A 21,345-nucleotide genomic window follows, 5' to 3' on the forward strand; every position below is an offset into this window, starting at 1 on the left:
AAACTTGTAATAAAATAGAAGCTTAAGAAAACCACGTCTGACCTGTATTGATTAACGTTAGACCAGCGTTTCCCAACCGGGGTGCCGTGTAAAACGCACTTGCACCGCGGTTCATCTCACATCTGTTGATGACGCATCTTTAATATATGGGTTGTAACTTGAAAATAATGCTTTATGTATGTTTCTGTCGATGGATACACGTGCTGGCTCCTCAGTGATAGGCTACACTACAACAGCGATAATAAAAGAAAAACTGGCAAAACGGTTTCTCTTTGTGAACTGTGTTCAATGCATGAGACTGCTGCCGGTTGTCCAGTCATTTCGCCGTCCTCACCCGGGACGCGAATGAGAGCGTGCACGCGCTGTGTGAAGATCTGTCATCCGAGAGCGCGCACACGTCCCACAGCGCGCAAATATTGAGTTCTTTCAAGTCTTGCGCTTGAAAGGACAAACTCATACAAAAAGTATGTCAACATGTCCATCTTGTTAAGTATCCAAGCAGACATTGTCTGAATACGCCTTAAGTAAACTTTATACAATCGAGAAAGACGACGCATACCCCTGTATTAGGTCTTAAAGGGGCAGCAACCTTTAATGTCAAAGAAAATATGAGGACTCACTGCTCTTGATTGAATAGCTTGTGTAAGTTAAATAAGGATTAATCTTTCATTTAAACAGTTAATATGTAGTTATTTTACATTTAAATAATTAATTATTCTATTTCTCTACCTAAAACTAACGTTAGACCTACCTGAAAAACAGGAAATGCAGTGTTCATTTTATCAGTATCTTTGCTCAATAGTATTTATTTGTGCTGCTGCTTGTATTTAAGTTATTTGTTCTTATTTTCTTTATTTTTAATAGTCCTTTATTCTGTGAACATAGCAAATACCGAACCGTACTGAAACCGTGAACCTAAAACGTTATACAAACCGACCCGTGAGACTAAGACTAAAACTCTTATGAAATTTAGTCGACTAAAACTAGACTAAGACTAAAAGATTTCAGATGACTAAAATGGGACTAAAACTAAATGGTGTGTTATTCAAAAGACTAAGACTAAGACTAAATCTGAATTTGCTGTCAAAATTAACACTGCTGTCTGCAGATCAGTTTTACCCCAACTAACCACACAAGTTTTACCACACAAAGTTTTGCCTGCACATGCGCATTTCATTGTGAGAGTTTTATGTTGTCGAGATGTCCATTACGGCATTGGAAAGGAATAATTTCATGATTTACCATAGCTTACCAGGATTTACCATAGTTTACCACAATTTACCATGATCTAGTAAGATTCTACCATAGTTTACCATGAAAAAAACATCAAAAAATATTTATAGTAAAAACCTTATCAGGAACTTACTCAAAAAAACTTAAAAAGAAGAAAAATAAAAAATAAATAAAAAGAATAAATAAATAAATAAAATAACAAGCATGAGGAACACAGTTGCAGCTTGTATACAATTGATTAAGAAGAGACCTCTTAAACTGGTGAAAAGAGGAGATTGAGCTCAAAGACCAAGATAAACCTTTCCAATCAGAAAGAGCTTTAAATTTAAAGGCTTGCCTCCCAGTTTCTTTAGTTATATTTGGTACACAAAACAAAAGATGGTTGGAGTCTCTTAAATTATAGGATGATTGATATGGAATCAATTGTTATTTCAAATATGATGGGTAATTTGAGAAAATACAATTGTGAACAAACTGCAACAAGAAACTGTCGTCGAACATTTAGTGAAAGAAGATTCAGTGACTGATACATTTGACAATGATGAGTTTTAAATGGACACCTCAGAACAAATCCGCAGAGATACTGTAGATAACATTCAAAGGTGGTATCGGTGTTCTTATAAACAACATCCGTATAATCAATTATAGGCAATAGTAGCCAAGCAATAATTTATCTAATCTGTTTTGTAAAACAATTGAGCGGAATAATATTCTTAGCAACAATTTATATTTTTCACAATATAATCAATGAGATCTGAAGGCAAGTTGGGAGTCGAGCCAGAGGCCCTGGGGCCTCATTTATAAAACTTTGCGTGGATTTCATCCTAAAAGTGTACGTACGTACAAAAGATAATTTTTAAAAATTAGATTTATAAAACCATGCATATGCCAGAAGCTGCGCAAAAATCCCTTTATAAATAACACCCAGCAGCAGATTGTGCATACGTGCTTCTCCACCCTGTCTCCTCCCCGAAATCTCCATATAGAGCTCACAACGCCTAGTTTTACCATGCATGACCTCATCTGCATATCATTTGCATGCATATTCCCATCCACATGACACCATGTCTAAGGGGGGGGGGGGGGAGGGGGTGAAATGCTGTTCAAGCATACTGAGCTTTCACTGTTAAAGACTTGGATTCCCATCCTAAACATAGACAAAGTTTCAAAATATAATGTTGGACGTTTGATGGCGTATTTCTGTGTCAAAAATACTCCTTCCGGTTTCTCACAAGTTTCGGGTGAGTTTTTTTCGAGTATGGGTCCGCTTGACGTCGATAGAGCGGAAGGTCCTTGTATGGGCCATACGGCTCTTCTCCCGGCAAAGTATGCGCGGGCGTGACTAGAGCGAGAGAGGACGCCTAGGGCCCAATAATTTCCGCGATCACGGAATCGCGGACGGAATGGCGGAATTGGCATATTAACGCGGAATCTGCATATAAACGCGGAATCTGGTGTTAACGCAGATTTCCCCAGAATTTTACATATTTGTAATGAAATTCTGTGTCATGTGGGTGGAGAACGTATGTCTGAGGATGGAACCACGAGGCGCCGCTCGCAGAACGCAAGCTTCTGGAGGGTCTGTAAGTCTGAACAAGTGAGTTTAGGTACATTGGTGCAGAGCCAGTGGTTGTTTTGTAGGCGATAACTAGTGCCTAGAATTTGATGCGAGCAGCCATTGGCAACCAGTGCAGTTTGATGAAGAAAGGCGTAACATGCGCTTTCTTCGGCTCATTAAAGACCACTCTCGCCGCTGCATTCTGGATCAGCTGCAAGGGTTTGATAGTGCATGCTGGAAGCCCAGCCAGAAGAGCATTACAATAGTCCAGTCTGGAGAGAACAAGAGCTTAAACCAGGAGTTGTGCAGCCTGTTCTGATAGGAAGGGTCTGATATTTCTAATGTTGTATAAAGCAAATCTGCAGGACCGGGCTGTTGCAGTAATGTGGTCAGTGAAGTTTAACTGGTCATCAATCACAACTCCAAGGTTTCTGGCTGTCCTTGATGGAGTTATGGTCGATGAACCAAGCTGAATGGAGAAACCAAAGTGCAGTGTTATGTTGCATCATATTTTTTCTAAAAAGTAAATGTGATGTTTGTTACCTCAAAAATTGAAGGTCATTTCTGTTTTTTGTTTTATGTTCTATTATATTAACATTAAAAGCACACTCTTTTTTTCACCAAAATAATAGTAAAGGGTAAAAAAAAAAACTTAATTGCCAAACATTTTAACGGAAAAAAAGGAATCTGCAAAAAATAAAACGGAAAAAACGGAATTTGGGAAAAAATAAAACGGAATTTGGGAAAAAATAAAACAGATTTTATAGGGCCCTACACGCCCATAAACACTCTCTCAGCTGCAGACTACTCGTTATAGTCCGTGCCGCGCTCCACTTTATTCCTATGGGTGACATCAAGCAACTTCAACGCTTCAGCACAGCATTCCGGGAAGGCAGCGCTGCATTTAAACCGATTTGAAAGCAGAAATGATGGGAAGCTTCACAACATCGCTTCAGTCGTGTCGCAAAAGTGGATCACCACGGGCACTGATGTCACAGGACTTCACCAAATTATACCAAAGAAGTGTGTTTTTGACGGAGCGGTCCCAGCGATAAAGGTTCGGTCCTGCTTTGGAAGCAAGCGGTGAGTAAAACTGCTTCAAATGTCTATGTTGTTGGCTATCATCGTGTGAGTAAACATCAGTAAACGACACGATCGTGTATAGTTAATTTATCAATGGAGCATGCGATCTATGGTGTGTTTAAATACATTTGTTTAGCCGACCAATATAGGTGTCAGTTTGTTTATTGTAAAACCACCCAAACATAAACCTAGCATTCTCACAAAGCGTGCTTCGTCATTCAAATGCGCTAACGTTTCTCCATTGTTGTTCTATGTATAACGTTATACTGGTCTGACGTGCAAAACCGTTTTGCTTGCTACTGCTGAGGTTTAGTCGCATACAATAGACCATAAAACGAATCATGTCCTCATAAACTGCGAATAAACACACACAAATGTTGACAGGCTACTAAATACAGTACATATCACAGAGACGGACGTCCTGATGTTGTTGCTTCTCCTGTTCAATTTATTTCAGCCTACGGATCTGATTCTGGATCATATCTGTATAAGTTGAATCTGGTTGATAGCTATGGTTTATATAGGGTAGCATTTTCTTCTCCACGCTTGAGGACGTCACCTCTTTGTGTGTACTCGTCATTCTTTAGCTCCGCCCACACGATACGCCTCGAGGCGCTCGTTTTTTCCCTGAAAGACTCTGTACAGCCTATATTCCTTTTATAAATATAATAAAACTAAAGACTTTTTGGAGATATGAAGGATGCAATACTACTCTATAGGTACTCAAGATTGACATGAGATTGACTGAGTGTTTCACCCCCCCTTTAACACTGTCAAAGGTAAAAGACATTGAACAATATAAGATACAGACTATAAATTCTATTTGTGCCTTACACATTACATTGCTAAATATCAATCAATATCCTTTTTATGTTTTAGAATAAATATATCAAAATATTCATAAAAACATAAATAAAGTGTTTTTTAGGCTAATTAAAAATATTTCATTCATTTTAAACACTTCAAATTAAATAAAATTCATGCAGTTTTGCTGATAATGTCCCTAGATGAAAACTCATTATCTCCTTATTCTGCATCACATTGTCGCTATATGATAAATTAAAATAAGCTGATAACATCACTGTTTTCTCCAGAACGACTGTACAGCCAAATCTAATTTTGTTGCAATATTTTGTCCTGTTTGACACTGTGAAGCTGCTTTGACACAATTGTGATTGTAAAAGCACTATATAAATAAAGTTGATTGATTGATTGATTGATTGATTGATTGATTGATTGGCGTAATCCTCCAACAGTGCCATCATGAAGCATTGCCTACCCGGGTCACCGGAGGATTTGTTTTAACAAATAGACTGATCGTTAACACCTCAACAAAATCACAGAATTAATTTGTGGGGGAAAATTTAAGACAAAAATGTTATAGTGAACACATGCTTATTTATGACGGTTTTGTAATGTAATAGTTAGGACTGAAGATGAGTAGCGATTGTGCTTCATGACTGTATTTGCAGACTTCGACATTTTATGATACAAGTAGCCTACATTAAGGAAAATATTTCATTTTTACACTGTGTTGTGCAGTTCTCTAATAAAAGGGTTTTTCATGCTATTCTGCATCACATGTAGTCGCGCCATCTCCTCCTGCACTCCCGTTGTAGACGATGTGACTGTAAGGCAGCGATATATTATTTTAATACATTTTGAATTACGTTTGGATTTTACTAGATGCATATAGCCTAAAACAATCAGCACAAATAACACTGTTGGATTTAATCTTCATGACAATGTGGATATAACGTATGAAATGGAGTGAAAATGAAATGGCATTAATTAATTCTTATAATCTCACATTTATTTTCTACAACCTAACTTCAGTTCACAATTTCACCATCTGTGTCGCCAATTCTCTTTGTCTCTAGAATGTGCGTATGTTCAGCTCAAAGTTTGCTTAAAGGTGTGCACATTCTCCCATCAAGTTTGTTTTTATAGGTCACAACCATTGCGTGAGAACTGGTGTACGTACGTTTCCAGCCCCGTTTTGTGCGTACGCACGCTTTATAAATGAGACCCCAGATATTTAATCTCCTCCACATTCTCTATAGGTGTACCATCCAGAAATTTTACCTGCTTATGAAATGCAGATCTGGTTGCAAATAGCATGCTATAAGACTTATTTTAATTCAATAAAAGCAGATTTGAAGAGAACCATATTTGAATAAGATTAAAATCAAATTGAGGTTTGAATCCTAAATATCTCCAAGCGGCAACCTCCTGTTGTCTCCCTTAAAGCCAATACGGAAGTAATTTAAACTGACATTCCTCAACTCGTCACTAGGGACAGGCTCCAGAAGGGAACAGAATCTCATTGAGCCCCATGTTAAAATTCCCAACTTTACAGCAGAAAAAAAAGAAGAAGAAAAAAGAAAAAAAAAAGAAGAAAAAAAAACTTGTTAAGAGCCTGTGTATAAATTGTGGTTTTGGTCTATACAGCAAATTTGCCCTTCATGACAACTGTGAGGTTTTTTTATTTTTATAACTCATTAATTTACATTATTTAAAGCCTTAAAGTTCTGCATTAAGGGTGTGGTTACTTTGAGTGGCAGGTGGATAGCCATTTATCCGGCGTCTATAGTCATTGTGTCACTCAAGCTCCGCCCACATCCTGCCTCTTTGCCCATTTTCTGTTATCAGGGAGCGACTTGCAATAACGCTTTGCCAAAATGGGAACAGCCATGTCTCTACGCTTCAGAGTGGCTTATTGGAATCCTATGGGTGACGTCACTGATACTACGTCCATATTTTGTATGGATATATCATAATTAGATGTGTGTATGTGTGTGTGTATATATATATATATATATATATATATATATATATATATATATATATATATATATATATATATATATATATATATATATATATATACATACACACAAAACGGGGCTGGAAACATACGTACGCCAGTTCCTACGCAAAGGTTGTGATCTATAAAAAACAATTGACGGAAGAATGTGCACACCTTTAAGCAAACTTTAGTAAATAAAACTTTTTGAAAACCAATATTGCTATAAGTTATAGCCTAATAAAACACGAATGTAAAAAAAAAAAAAATTGTATACCATTTTTTCTTTAACTCTGCAACTGTCTGTTCTGTCCCACTGACGATTGATGGCAGAAGCAATACTTTGCCACTCGCACTGCTTCTTTTTATTAGTGACCCCACTGCTGTGGCCACCAAATAACACCGTTTCCCGAGCCTCCACCTCCCCTACAAGTGTTTTAATCTCAGTGTCTGAGAAATTACGTTTTTTCCCCTCTTTTCTCACCTGTCGCCATTATTCAAAGTAACAGAAATACACATTTTCACTTTCTTGAATTAATTCATTTGCGGGTCGCATGCCAGTTTTCCTGGTATATATGGGATTCAACTCATTTACATGCCTTTCAGCATTAATGAGGTGATTTGCATTGACTATTTATGGTTAAAAATGTGCGTGTACAGGGCGGGATATGAGGCTGGTTCACATACGCATATCTGCGGGATTTATAAAGAGAACATTGCTTACAGGCATGCATACGAACAATTTTATAAATCTAAACTTTTGACATTCACAATTTTTGGCTTTTGGGCGGACGTAAACATTTAGTAGGGATCATATGCACAGTTTTATAAATGAGACCGCAGATGATTGAAAAAACAAATAGAAGAAAAATGCTAATTAAAGGCATTGGCCATTGAAATCAGTAATAATGTTATTACTGATTTCATTGAAAAGTAGGTAATAATGTTATTGCATCTAAGTTTGGAAGGAAGATTTGTAATGGTTAAGTCTCTACCAAAATTGCTTAGGGTTTTCGATGTTATCTGATAACGATTGTTTATAATAATTTGATTTTGTATTCCTCATTTTTAGTTGTACAAGTATTTCTTAGTTACTTATATTCAAACAAATCATCACCTTTGTCGTGTGGTATCTGACCCAGGATTTATCTAATTTAAATATGTGTATTAAATCCCTGCCAATCCAAGGTAAATGACTACCCATGACCTTAAACGGTTATTTCACCGAAAAATGAAAATTCTGTCAATAATTACTTACCCTAATGTTGGTCGACACCCGTAAGACTGCCATTCATCTTTGGAACACAGTTTAAGATATTTTATTCAGCATTATCTTCTTTCCTGTGTTTGTTTTCAATCCACAAACAAAGAGTCGAACGGTTATGAATCAGCGTACTGATTCATGATTCGGATCGTTGTCTAACTGCCAAACTGCTGAAATCACGTGACATTGGTGATCTGAATTCTGAATAAAAGAAAATGCTGAATAAAATCATAGTTTGTTATTTTTGGACCACAATGTATTTTAGATGCTCCAAGGGATTCTAAAAAAACCAACTGATGTCACATATTGACTACTTTGATTATGTATTTATTACCTTTTTGGAAAGGGACAGTATACCATACATTCAAAGGAGGAACAGAAAGCTCTTGGACTAAATATAAAATATCTTAAACTGTGTTCTGAAGATAAACAGAGGTCTTACGGGTGTGGAACGACATTAGGGTAAGTAATTATTGACAGAATTAAAATTTTGGGGGGAACTAACCCTTTAATAGACGTCCAAGGTGCATGTTTATCTATGACTTTAAGAAGCTCTGAGAGAAAGAAGTTTCAGGGATCTTCAACATAAGGAATTATTTGAAATATGGACCAGTCAATATTAATTGAATCTTTGATAAAGGCCTCTGTGTTCAGTTAAAGGGTTAGTTCACCCAAAAATGAAATGTCTTTCATTAATGACTCACCCCAATGTCGTTCCACACCCGTAAGACGTCTGTTCATCCTCAGAACACAGTTTAAGATATTTTAGATTTAGTCCGAGGGCTTTCTGTCCTTTAAATGTAAGTGTATGCCCACTTGCTGTCCACGTCCATAAGGTAATGAAAACGTCATCAAAGTAGTCCACATTTGAAATCAGTTGGTTAGTTAGACTCTTTTGAAGAGTCAACAATACATTTTGGTCCAAAAATAACAAAAAATGTGACTTTATTCAGCATTGTCTTCTCTTCCGCGTTTGTTTTCAAACCTCAAATAAAGAATTAAACGGTCGCGAATCAGTGATTGATTCGTGATTCATATCGCCAATGTCACTTGATTTCAGCAGTTTGCCAGTTTGACACGAGATCCGAATCTTGAATCATGACCATTTGATTCTTTATTTGAGGAACACAAGAGAAGACAATGCTGAATAGTCGTATTTTTTGTTATTTTTGCACCAAAATGTATTGTCATGCTTTGCTCATTTTGGGTAAACTAACCCTTTAACCTAGCCTGACAAGCCAGACCCACATCAAGATGTTTGGTCTGGAAACTCACCATAGACAGGGCTCAATCCGAGGGGCGGGATAAACGGTTGTCTTTCAAACTCCCTCTGCACACGATAGGATAGCGTTACATCAACCAGAGCAACGAAGGTGAAACAGAGCTTGTTGATAGACTAAACATTCATCGTATCCGGTCGGCTAAACTCCGAACACATCTTCCCTTTTTAAGAATGACTTCAGTGCCGTTCTTTGTTCTTTTCTCAGAGAACAGCTTAACTCCAAGTCTTCCAGAATCACAGTCAAAGCTGATTCGAAAGACCCCCGCCATTCGCCAGTTTCTGTGTTTACGAGACAACAGAAGCACGCAAACGCAACTCAGCCGTCGTCATTATGGCCCCGCCCGCCGACTCTATACACGATGTGATTGGCCCGCCCAGATTGTGAGGAATACAGCTCAGAAGGGTATTGAGAGTTCCTAGACGACACTTGCGGGCAGATTAAATTTGCTGCCGCTAGGGTGCGTCTAGATTTCTAGGCTACCTTTAACCTGACAGTAAAGTCAATCATGCTAGAAACATTATTTTTATTATATAGTTATTTATTTCAGAATTTAATTGCTTATTTATTCATTTATTTCTGCACTTCTTTTAGCATTTCTTTATTAATTAATTTATTTATTTCCACATTTATTTATTTATTTATTTTATTCTGCATTTATTTATTTATGCATTTATTTATTAGGGACAATACAGTTTGTCCACAGTTCAATACATACTATGGTTTTTTAACCACAGCTTTCAGTTCAGGTCGGTTCAGATGGCTAGTCACATCAGTTTTTTGCCATTCTATTCTTAGGCCGACAGGAACAAAAAGTATTACTTTATTTCAATACTCTTCATTGATTTGACTTAAAAGACTTGGAAAAACCTTACTTAAACTTAAAACTTTACTTAAAAAAAAAAAAAAACGTGTACATATTTCCGCACATGCGCACTTCAATAAGCCGACAGAAAGCAGGCTAATGCATTTAATGCTGCGCAAAATCGGGGTAAGGGGCAAAAACTACCTCCCGACCGGTTAATGCTTACACCGTTTATGACCTTACTCCGATAAAAGAAAACAGGTTACCGCGTTTACATGACCATGTTCAATGTCGGCTTAAGAACATGTAAACGCACCCAATGAAGGCCTGTCTGAGCCATCAGATTTCAGCAAAAATATCTTGATTTGTGTTCGGAAGATTACAGGTGTCGAACGACATTAGGATAGGTAATTACAGAATTTTCATTTTTGGGTGAACTAGCCCTTTAATTCAGAAACTTTCTGTCAAAGGAATTAAAGCGCTTTGAGTGCCTGAAAAGCGCTATATAAATGTAACAAATTAAAAATTAAATTATAAAAATAAATTATAAAAAAATTAAAACCATTATTGCAGAAGTTAGTGAAGATGGTCATTCTCTTTCAAATATAAGTAACTGGGAAATCTCCTTTGGTAAAAAAAAGAAATAAACCTTATTAGAGAGATAAGGGAATGCTGTAACAAAAAAACTGGACGGATCTGGCAGAACAACTTTTACAATCCAAATTGATAGTATCCATGGTGATAAGGCGAAGGGAGCTTGCATTTGGTCAAGGGTTAAATGTATAAAGGAAATTTGGCATACTTTCGTAGGTTGGAAAAGAGCATGGAAGCAAAAGGAGAAAAATAATATACAATCTTTAATTGTTGATGGTCACGGGTCATCAAATTCTAAAGATTTTGATCAACTCATTTTTCTTTTTTTAGCAGTAATTTGTACAAGTCATTTTTTTCTAAAAGGAATGCAGATGTCTTTTTTGATAGTATTAGACCATTCATCACTCTTTATAAGAGATTGTTTAGAGAGGTATCTGGGGCCATATTCACAAAACTAAAAGTAGCTTAAAGTACAATACTCAATGTGATCATAAGCAATATGATAAAGTATTGAAGAGTATTCCGAAGGCTTGGTTAGAAATACAGTGCCCTATATTAATGAAGCGCTTTATCTATACCATAAGCAGGATATTATTATGAATAATTTACGACATGAACGGGTGGCTTTTGACATAATGTAATGGTAATTTTTACTGAACAACATTTTTATTTGGGGAAAATTCTATATTCATTAAGTGCAAATGTCTTAAAACAAAGCTTTCGTTGTGTTTGTCAGAAATAATAGGAAACGTAGTTCTATTAAGTTAAATTTCTGTTTAGCTCTGTTATTTATTAATTGAAATTGATTTGGAATTGCCTTATTGTAATTGTAAAAAACAAAACAAAAAAATGCTCGACTTTAAACAGGAAATCTCGCAAAATCTCTCCCGTTAAACTTGACTTAAGAGTAAACAAGCATGGCGGACGACTGGCGAGGACTGCTTTTTGCTTTTTACAGAAATGTTTAAAGCAACTTGGTGTTTATTATCACGTGATCCGCAGTGGAGCGTGCTGCTTTCCCTGCTGTTGTGCTGTAGGCTAGCCTACTTCTTGTGATCTGCTCCGCGGAACGAGTTGGGCATATTGATGCTTACTTTTGAATTGACTTCGTTCTTTTTTCTATTTGCAATTTTACTTGTCAATCAATGCTCATTTTCAAACGAATCATTTTAAAAATCCACTCAAAGGCGGAAAAAGATCCTTAAAAAGAAAATGACATGCTTCCTGCCCAATTTCATATGCATATTGGGCACTCCCAAGCTACAGTATCTTTGGGCAAAAAGTTCTATTTAAACAACGTTTTAAAAAAAGAAAATAAACCATCTGTAGAAACAATGTTAGTAACAATTACCTGGTGAAATGTGGAGTAAATAAGCATATCATCCAGTGTAAGCTGCAAGAGGGCGCCACCCCGTTGTGACTGTTTTAGTGTCAGTTTAATTATTACTGAGGAACACCTGTCATCGGTAACGCACTCCACTGTGTACCAATTAAATTCATCTGTGAGAATTTTTTCCCGTCTTGTTCCGCGTAAAAAAAAAATAGTTCTTTTGAGGGTCAGTGTCCAATAGCGATGTAAAGTCCGATTCGTTTCCTCGAACCAATGAACCACCAATCAATGAAAAACAACTTAAAGTTAATAATGAAAACATATATGTGTATATATATATATATATATATATATATATATATATATATATATATATATATATATATATATATATATATATATATATATATATATATATATATATATATATATATATATATATCAAACTCTTATCACCCAGACATAATTTAACTAAATATATCTACATATAGTTGAGGACAGAGTGAGTGGGTAAGCCCGTCATACAAACTTGAGAGCACTTCTTGTTTTCTTGTTAAACTATTTACTTTTGTGAGGAAGAAAATACTTCATGTAGCCTTGGCTACAGTATGCCTACCACTTGTGAAGTTGTGTGACAGTTTTAGAATTTTAATTTGCACTACAAAGAGTTTAGGCTAAGTTAGGCTAATATATTTTTATTGTTATTAATATTTTCTATTTTTGGTAGACTTTTCTTAAGGAGCATAATTTATTTTTAGATGTATTTTTTGGCCAGTTGGGGTCTGTGTAATAAATATTACAGTTCTAAACAATCTATTTTGTTTTATTGTTCCTCTATAGTACTGATATTTACAATAATGTATTGAATTTGATAGGTGTCTCTCACATTGTCCCACAGCAACATTAAAATAGTGTAGATTAGTGTACAATGTTTTATAATAATAATTTATTATATTTAGTGTCCATTTCATTTTTTTAACATTTAATATTGAGGGCATCCAAGTTATTTGACATATTTGAACATATATAAAAAAAAAAGTGTAACACAGTAGTTACTTTTCCTGGTAATTAGTTACTTTCATAATGATATAACTCAGTTACTAATTTAGTTACTATTTGTAAGAAGTAACTAGTAACTATAACTAATTACAAAAAAGTAATTTTCAAAGTAACTTGACCAACACTGTATATTGATTAACTTTCAAAGCACTCTCCTCACAAACCCATCAACCAGACTGAGCCAACAGGGACTCGTTAAGTAAGATCTGGGGGTTTGAAGCTTCTGACATGCAAAGTGAAACTCGCAAGTAATTGGACAGAAAGTGAGGCTTCATTTGTCATCGATCACGTGACACAGGGAAACCAATACACACCCCGATACAGAGCTTCACTACAAATTGTGTCGCACAAATTGTGTGCAATACGCACATTGAAGCTTTAGTGTCATATGTAACATCACGATCCGACCTTCAGAGGACTCAGCAGACTGGGCATCTTTCAAATCCAATCTCCCTGCCCTTCCGCTGCATCAGGGGAAACACGATACAGCAGACTCCTTTCCTACAGCAGGAGGGAACCAGCATAAAGGAGTTTGTTTAACGGTTCCTGTTTGCAGTGGAGGGGCTCAACATCAGGCAAGTTGAACTAAAGGACAGTTTTAACAACCGCCTCAATAATCCTGTCATGCCTGGGAGATGGGAATGCTGGGGACGCTATCATTTTGTCAGTTTGTGGGGTATGTTTACAATTGGGATGGTGGAGGAGTCCCCTGGAGGGGTAGTCTTCCACCTCTTGGGCCTCCCCAATTTTCCCCACAGACTGCCAAGTCCCCAGTCCTGCGATGACCCCTTCAGGGAGAGGGAGGAGAAAGAATGGGGTCACCACATCTGCCACCTACCCGGAGGTCCTGTGTCCGGCTGTCTGTGTTCCGGTGGATCGTGTTCCGGTGGTCCCAGTTCCGATGGTTCCAAATTCAGTGATTCCGAAATGGAGGAGGAAGAGAAGAAGTTCCTTCGACTGTTCCTGTGATCCCAGATCCGGCAGTCTGTGTTCTGGTGGATCGTGTTCCGGTGGATCATGTTCCGGTGGTCCCTGTTCTGTTGGTCCCTGTTCCGGTGGATCCTGGTCCATATTCTGGTGGTCCGTGTTCCGGTGGACCCAGTTCCAGAGGATCCTGTTCAGTAGGATTGTGTTCCAGTGGTCCCAGTTCTGGTGATCACAAGTCCAGCATTCCCTAGTCCAGAGCCACCCAGGGTGATTGCTTTACTATGGTTGGCCAGTGCATCAATTCTGGGGGCCCCAAGTCCGGCGATCTCTAGTCCAGAGCCACCCAGAGTGATTGCTCTACCATGGTTGACCAGTGCAGTGAGTCCAGTGGTCCGTGTTCCAGTGGATTATGTTCCGTTGGACCCACTTCCAGTGGTCCCTGTTCCGGCGGTCCAAGTTCCGGTGGATCATGTTCCGGTGGTCCCTGTTCCAGTGGATCCTGGTCCATATTCCGGTGGTCTGTGTTCTGGTGGTCCCAGTTTCGGTGATGCCAAGTCCAGCGATCTCTAGTCCAGAGTAGGGATGGGCGATATCTTAAATTTACCGGTAAAAATTCTCACCATGATAAGAATTTGTCTTCTGTGATAAGAACGATCAAGCCTATGTTGATGGCGCGACCCATTCGCATCTCTTGTGCAGTGCGTAAACAAATATGGCGGAAGCTGCGGAGGGGTTTATTGCTGAAGGAGGAGCTATCTCTACAACCTGGAGCTAGTACACACAGATATATATTCACGCGATGAGCACTTGGACTGAGCGCAAAGATTTGCGCTTTGTCAAACGATCCGTAAAGCGGGCCATTTCAGTTAATCTCAGTTGATACGCAGTATATTTGAAGCACAGTAAACACTAGTGTGAGGTGTCCGACTGAGAGCGCTCAGTCTTTCTCACAGACTCAAAGAGAGACGTAGAGAGTCTTATACCACGCATAATGATCAGCGTGCTACATGCAAACAATATTCTTGTTGTATTTTCCTGTAAAATAATGGCGTTCGTTGGGAACTATTCAGCCTAATGCGCAAACGGCAATCTCATTGGCTGGCGTGCACCTATTACTGTACCCGTTTTGATTTCAGCAAATCAGTTCAAGGAACCACTGACAACATCATTAATATTCATAAACCCAACAACTCCTCAATCCTTACGCTATGTTCACAACAAACGCGAATTGAGCGTCAAAATTGCGTCTACTGCGTTGACATTTTGAATCCATTCGCGCGTCCGCAGCTAATTGGACATGCGTAGAAATCGAGCATTTGAAGCGAAATAGACGCGTGTTAAAGGCGCTCCAGGTGAAATATATTAAGCATTAACAGCCACACGTGGTTCAGCCAATGCACTACCTGGATTATCTTAACTGCATGTATATTTAAATAAAATATAAAGTAATGAAACTTCACTTTGCCCTTAGTCAAAATGATTTGGTAGGCAACAATAGATTAATTGGACCAAAGATCGCCCATTATATGTACACAAGATGAAGCATTTGTCATGTTAACCTCTACAGAGACATCCGAGCCAGCGGCAAATGCCAGAAGGACTGGCTGAGGAAAGGCTGCTCTCGCTGGGGTTAAGAAGCGCTGAGCGCCTGGAGATTGCCTGGATCTCACAACTCCAAAAACGCAAGAGTCTTCTTTTTAAATAGGCTCTGTCTATGAGACGCTCAAATACAGCTAAATAGAGAGAGCTCTGTTGATAACTAAACACATATTTAATTACTACAGTAGTGATTTCTCGCTAGAAATGATATCAGAAGTGGAATATGTTGGTAAAAAACATACATTTACACACAAACTGACCCGCAAACGCAACTTCTAGACGGCATCTTTTTTCCCAGCTCAACTGTCACTGAATGGAAAGCACAGGATTGTGGGATATCAAAGGCAGCGAAGGACACGTGTACACCTTTTTTTTTTTTTTCGAAGAACCCCCCGAGAAGTTATTGTTTAGGGCTAGTAGTTGGCAGGTTTTGTTGTAAAAACTTGGTAACCCTGTCTGCACGTGCGCTGGAATAAACAATCTTTGCCGGTGTTGTAAAAAAATTAAAGAATTTAATGGTACACAGAGTACTTACCCAACATGATCATCATTTTTGAGAGAAATTTGTGAAGGTGAATGCATATACAAACAAGCTCTCCGTTTAAGATTTGAACAAATATAATCCAAGCCCCTTTGATGACGTGCATGATTACGTTACTGTTTATCATCTGTCCGGCATCGTCTAAAGCCCGCCCTGATGATTTCATTGGAGATAATTACTCCTCTATGGAGCAAGGCCAGACCGAACTGCCCGACCTAAAACAATTGTGGGCGGGGTTAAATTCGGCTAGCATCCAGGCGAAACATATGTGACACAAAACTGCAAATCCACATTTCACTGCCTGAATTCCTGTTGTTTCTGCAAATTGCAGTGATGCAGTGAACCCATACCAAGACGTTCAAAATCCAACAAAAGTAATAAAATATATATAGGCCTATAGTCTATCTGGTCTTTGCTGTATTGAGTGATTTATTTATATATTTTAATAGGTAATTTTATGTATGTAAATGTTATTTTAATAGTTTTTCAAAAGTTTAACTAAAATCACAAAACATGTAGACTACCACTGTCAGAAGCTCTGTGGTAGCCTACATAAAGATCAACATTGCAATTAATTTATTACAATTATACATTCACACAACAAAAAAAACATTTTCACAGCATTTAAGAATGAATGGAAGCACCTTTTAATTATTTTATCATTTTAACAGTTTTAAGTAACTTCATTAAAATAGCAAGTATGTTACAGAAAACAGTTTTCAAAGGAGGAGATTTGGACATTCGTCATTTGATTTATCAGAATTATGAAGTTAACAAACAGTCAATAGTTTTAACTTCATGTTCGTAATAATGCATCGCATAATAAACAAACAAAACGTCTGTCTTTTTTTACAGTCCATTGTTGATCATCACGTTCCAGCAGCTGCAGCGTTGATAGGTGGCCTGGCCATGACGAGTTCCATGACGACAGCAGGCCTGAAGGCGGAAGTAAGACAATCAACAACTAAACACGGAACAGCGATTGACGTTAACAGCAGTGTCTAGAAACAAACAGAATCAGAGGGATTTCTTAGTTTCGGACTACATAAAACAATATGTCCGTTTTCGGCAAATTGTTTGGCGGTGGGGGGAAAGGCGGCAAAGGCCCAAATCCACAAGAAGCAATCCAGAAACTCCGTGAGACAGAAGAAATGTTAACCAAAAAACAAGAGTACTTGGAGCAAAAGATTGACGCGGAACTATTAACAGCAAAGAAAAACGGCACGAAAAACAAACGAGGTAGGTGTTAAAAACGAACCGTCCCGTTTTGCCATATGTGTGTTAAATAACTTTTAAAAAGGAAGCGATCCTCTTTTTCCCCCTCCCTATCGGTCGTCGATTTCAGTAGTGCTGGGTAGCTACACCCATGCGTCACTTGACCTAAATTGAGTGTTAATCGAAACTATGAAGATGATTTATAAAAAAAATAATTATATTTCGGCTAGAAGAACGTGGATATGAACATTCAGAAACTGAATTCAGGAGTTTTGGCTCAATAAATGGTTGTATTTCATATTACTTATTTACGCCTGATTAGTATCATGTGGTGTGTTGTGAAAGAACAGTAATGTACAGGGAACATGGTAAACTACATCGAGTGCGAGTATATATATATATATATATATATATATATATATATATATATATATATATATATATATATATATATATATATATATACATATATATATATATATATATATATACATACATACACACACACACACACACACACACACACACACACACACACACACACACACACACACACACACACACACATATATATATATATATATATATATATATATATATATATATATATATATATATATCTCCATATCCATATCCATCCCAATTATCCTAAATTAACAGTGTATTTAATTTATATGTTACCATTAAGTGATGGTGTGCATGTCTGTCTCTTTCTTTCTCAAGCTGCTTTACAGGCCCTGAAAAGAAAGAAGCGATATGAAAAGCAACTTGCTCAGATTGATGGAACTCTCTCTACTATTGAGTTCCAGCGAGAAGCATTAGAGAATGCCAATACAAACACAGAAGTGCTTAAAAACATGGGTTTTGCAGCCAAGGCCATGAAGACAGCCCATGAAAATATGTAAGATACTTAATTGAAATGTTCTGTTGATTCTTTAGCACAGAAAATTGCATATAATGATATTACTGAATGTTTTCAGGGATCTAGACAAAGTGGATGACCTCATGCAAGACATCACAGACCAACAGGAGTTGGCACAGGAGATTTCTGATGCCATTTCAAGACCTGTAGGTTTTGGAGAAGACTTTGATGAGGTGAGTTAAAAAAAAAAAAAAAAAGTAGTCTCCAGTTTTCTCCAACCCCAACAGAACGTTTTAGGATTAAAAAAATAAAAACACATTTTGACTAAAGCAACATTTTAAATAATAATAATAATACATTTTTTTGACATAGATCGTGTGACTGTTTTTGCTTCTATTGAAGCACAAGATGCTCTTTGCATCATTTTAAATCATGCAGGAGAACATGAGCAGGTTTTACAAAGACTTGTAGAGTTCTATGTTGCTGACAAAAAAGCAAAAGGAAGATTAAGTAAATGCTTAGGAAATTAGACATTTTTCAGTTCAATGTAAAAAAAAGTATTTTCACTACTGTACTTATATTGTTGTTACACACTATGCACAGTTCTACCTAACCCTCTGATTAAGGTGAAATGGTTGTAGGGCTGCACAATAATGGTTAAACTGGTAATTATGATTAATTTTGCTAAAAATTATAATCATGATTGTTCTATAAAAAAGGGTAATGTAGTTATGGCCATTTTGCATGTTCTTTACCAACCTACACTACACCCAAAAGGCCTGTAGGTGGCACACCAACTTCATTTAACCAACTATGAAAACTTCATTAGATGGTAAATCAATACAAAACACATGGTTTTGGTGAACACTTTGTAATCTGTAGTCACATAATATTTAAAGCAACACAGTTTGTTTGCAAATGAGACAAACCACAGATTCAACCTATAAGGTGTTGCATTTGTTGAAATTCATTGCTGAAGGTTTGATAATGGCAGATTTAGTCACACTAATAGTACAAGTGGCTTGTGAAGAAACAAAGACTGGCTGTATGACACTTTCATTGAAGCAGAATTTTGCTGTGGAGATCCTTAAAGCGCACGTTTGTTTTCAGATCATCAGCACTCCTTCCTCCATTTAGAGGGAGCGTGTTTACAGAGTTTCCAGATTGCCCATATTAAGTAAAACATATAAAGAAAGAAAGTATATCCTTTTAAGGGAAAAGTTCTATTTGGGGGATTTAAGCTCTTTGCACCTGGCAACCACAAGCATGACTGCTAGCGGAGGCTCGTTACCAATGCAGGATAACGCAAATCCCAAAGAAAAACGCGTTTTAAGGATAAATAATGAGCAGGCCAATATCGTGACAATTATTAGAAATCAATCAAGAGAAGCATATATTGTTATCGCGAATAAAGTATCACATTTTAATTGCGATAACGATATATGATTCTCTCGATTGATTTCAAATAATTGTCACGATATTTGCTTTTTTAATTGTGCAGCTCTAAATGGTTGTTAATAGATGTATCCCTCATTGCTTTTTGCTGCAACATTCTCTTCAAATGCAGTTTTTACAGATGTTGACTGAACAATATGATTCTTGCTTTTTCTAGGATGAACTCTTGGCTGAATTGGAGGAGTTGGAACAAGAGGAACTGGACAAGAACTTGCTGGAAATTAGTGGCACGGAGGATGTATCACTGCCCAGTGTGCCTTCAAATCCATTACCCAAAAAAACAGCTGTCGGTTCGTGCCATGCTGTTTATTACATTTAAAAATAGTACTTAAATTCATGTATAAAATATTTAAGTCTATAAAAAATCTAGTGACTAACTATTGTAGATTGGTAGTGACTTTTTTGAATCACAAAAAAAAAGAAAAGAAAAGATCTTTACGTCAGGAAATACATATGAAATTTGACTTTGGTAAGGTAAAGAGAAATGGAATCAATACCACTTTAATAGTCTTTAATACTAAAATGCTGAGAGGTTCCCCTGTTGAAACCCTCAATTACCATCTGTCTTTGTGTTTCTCTAGCCCACAAAAAGAGAGAAGAGGAGGATGAGGATGACATGGAAGAACTGAAGGCATGGGCCATGTGAATCTACCCAATCTGACAGACTTTCATTGCTCGTCCTGGTTGGCTTGTGGAGGCAAACCCATGTACTTTCAGAGGGTTAACACTACAAAACAAATTTACAATAGCTCTTGCAGTATGACTAAAATAAGTCTAGAAAAACAAGAGTTACAAATGGAAATGGATATGAAGCAGGTTTTCAAAGTTAATAGGACAATACAATCTGATGACATATGTGAAGTGACCCTTAAATATTTGGCCATTGTTATTTAGGTGATGCATTAGTAGTGTTTCTAATTTTTGTTTCTTATTTGACTCTTCAAAAAGTGGTTGTTTTGATTTGTCATTAAATTTGCATGTTTGCCAACAACAAGTTTTATATACATGGTCAACTTACTCACATCTAATCTAATATATAAATTATGTTTGGTACTGTTGTTTCCTCTTTGCTTCAAGCTTTGATTTAAATGTGTTCTGTTAGGTTAAGGTTAGTCAGCACTTCCAGAGACATAAATGTTTTTACACTTTGCGGACAGTGACACAAAAAAAGCAACCCTGAATTAACTGACTGATTACACGCACGCACGCAAACAAACAAACACAAATATCCCATCCTGTATTGTTTGGTGCTGTCCAAATGGTTGCATAACATGACCTATTTCCATTGTAACAAAAATACCTTTCCCTTTGTTATCTTTTCTTCTCTGATTCATTGATATTCTGAAGGTTTTCTCCTGGCAGTAGATGACTAATTATTCAAAACATACAAAATAAATAATACTACTTTTTCCCCTCTCTCCTCATACGGGAGCATATACTTTTTCAAGATGCAAATATGCTGTATCTATTCAGGTTTGAGGCATATGTGGTGTATGTGTACATTTGTATGTTTAAAAAAAATCAGATGGCTTTTATTTGAGAGATCATTAAACTTTTGGATTCATTTCTTTGGTGTTAGTCATTCTGTTGCATCCACCATAGCTCTTGTTAAAATTATGTATTAAAAAAAGGAACTTCTGTCTTAGTTCTTGGTCTCAAAAACATATAGGCTACAACGACGTTTCTGCTGTGTTATGTGCCTTAATGGCATGCTGATGCAACTTGAGTAGCATG

At 37.1% G+C, this 21,345-nt stretch overlaps 2 protein-coding genes across 3 annotated transcripts in view; one reads left to right on the forward strand and one right to left on the reverse strand.

Annotated features, from left to right (window-relative positions):
- The window catches only part of pabpc1l (poly(A) binding protein, cytoplasmic 1-like), a 136,856-nt gene extending 124,776 nt beyond the window's left edge, over positions 1 to 12,080 (reverse strand). For both annotated transcript variants that reach the window (XM_067412520.1, XM_067412521.1), the window contains exon 1: positions 11,975 to 12,080. The gene's annotated coding sequence lies outside the window, so the exon portion shown is untranslated. The remainder of the gene's footprint in view (positions 1 to 11,974) is intronic.
- A 4,895-nt stretch (positions 12,081 to 16,975) lies between these two features.
- On the forward strand, positions 16,976 to 21,175 carry chmp4bb (charged multivesicular body protein 4Bb). The gene is made up of 5 exons (XM_067412522.1): positions 16,976 to 17,318; positions 18,018 to 18,195; positions 18,275 to 18,389; positions 19,769 to 19,901; positions 20,193 to 21,175. Exons 1-5 carry the CDS (start codon positions 17,135 to 17,137, stop codon positions 20,255 to 20,257), a joined length of 675 nt encoding a protein of 224 aa, XP_067268623.1. The 5' UTR covers positions 16,976 to 17,134; the 3' UTR covers positions 20,258 to 21,175.
- The last annotated feature ends 170 nt before the right edge of the window (positions 21,176 to 21,345 follow it).

Source organism: Pseudorasbora parva, chromosome 13, assembly GCF_024679245.1.
Source record: "Pseudorasbora parva isolate DD20220531a chromosome 13, ASM2467924v1, whole genome shotgun sequence".
NCBI classification, from domain to species: domain Eukaryota; kingdom Metazoa; phylum Chordata; class Actinopteri; order Cypriniformes; family Gobionidae; genus Pseudorasbora; species Pseudorasbora parva.

Bases quoted from the DNA above. Each gene is read 5' to 3' on its own strand.
- chmp4bb (XM_067412522.1), top strand. From the start codon at position 17,135: ATGTCCGTTTTCGGCAAATTGTTTGGCGGTGGGGGGAAAGGCGGCAAA. The intron at 17,319-18,017 runs GTAGGTGTTAAA...TTCTTTCTCAAG, and splicing joins CGGCACGAAAAACAAACGAG to CTGCTTTACAGGCCCTGAAA. The intron at 18,196-18,274 runs GTAAGATACTTA...GAATGTTTTCAG, and splicing joins AAGACAGCCCATGAAAATAT to GGATCTAGACAAAGTGGATG.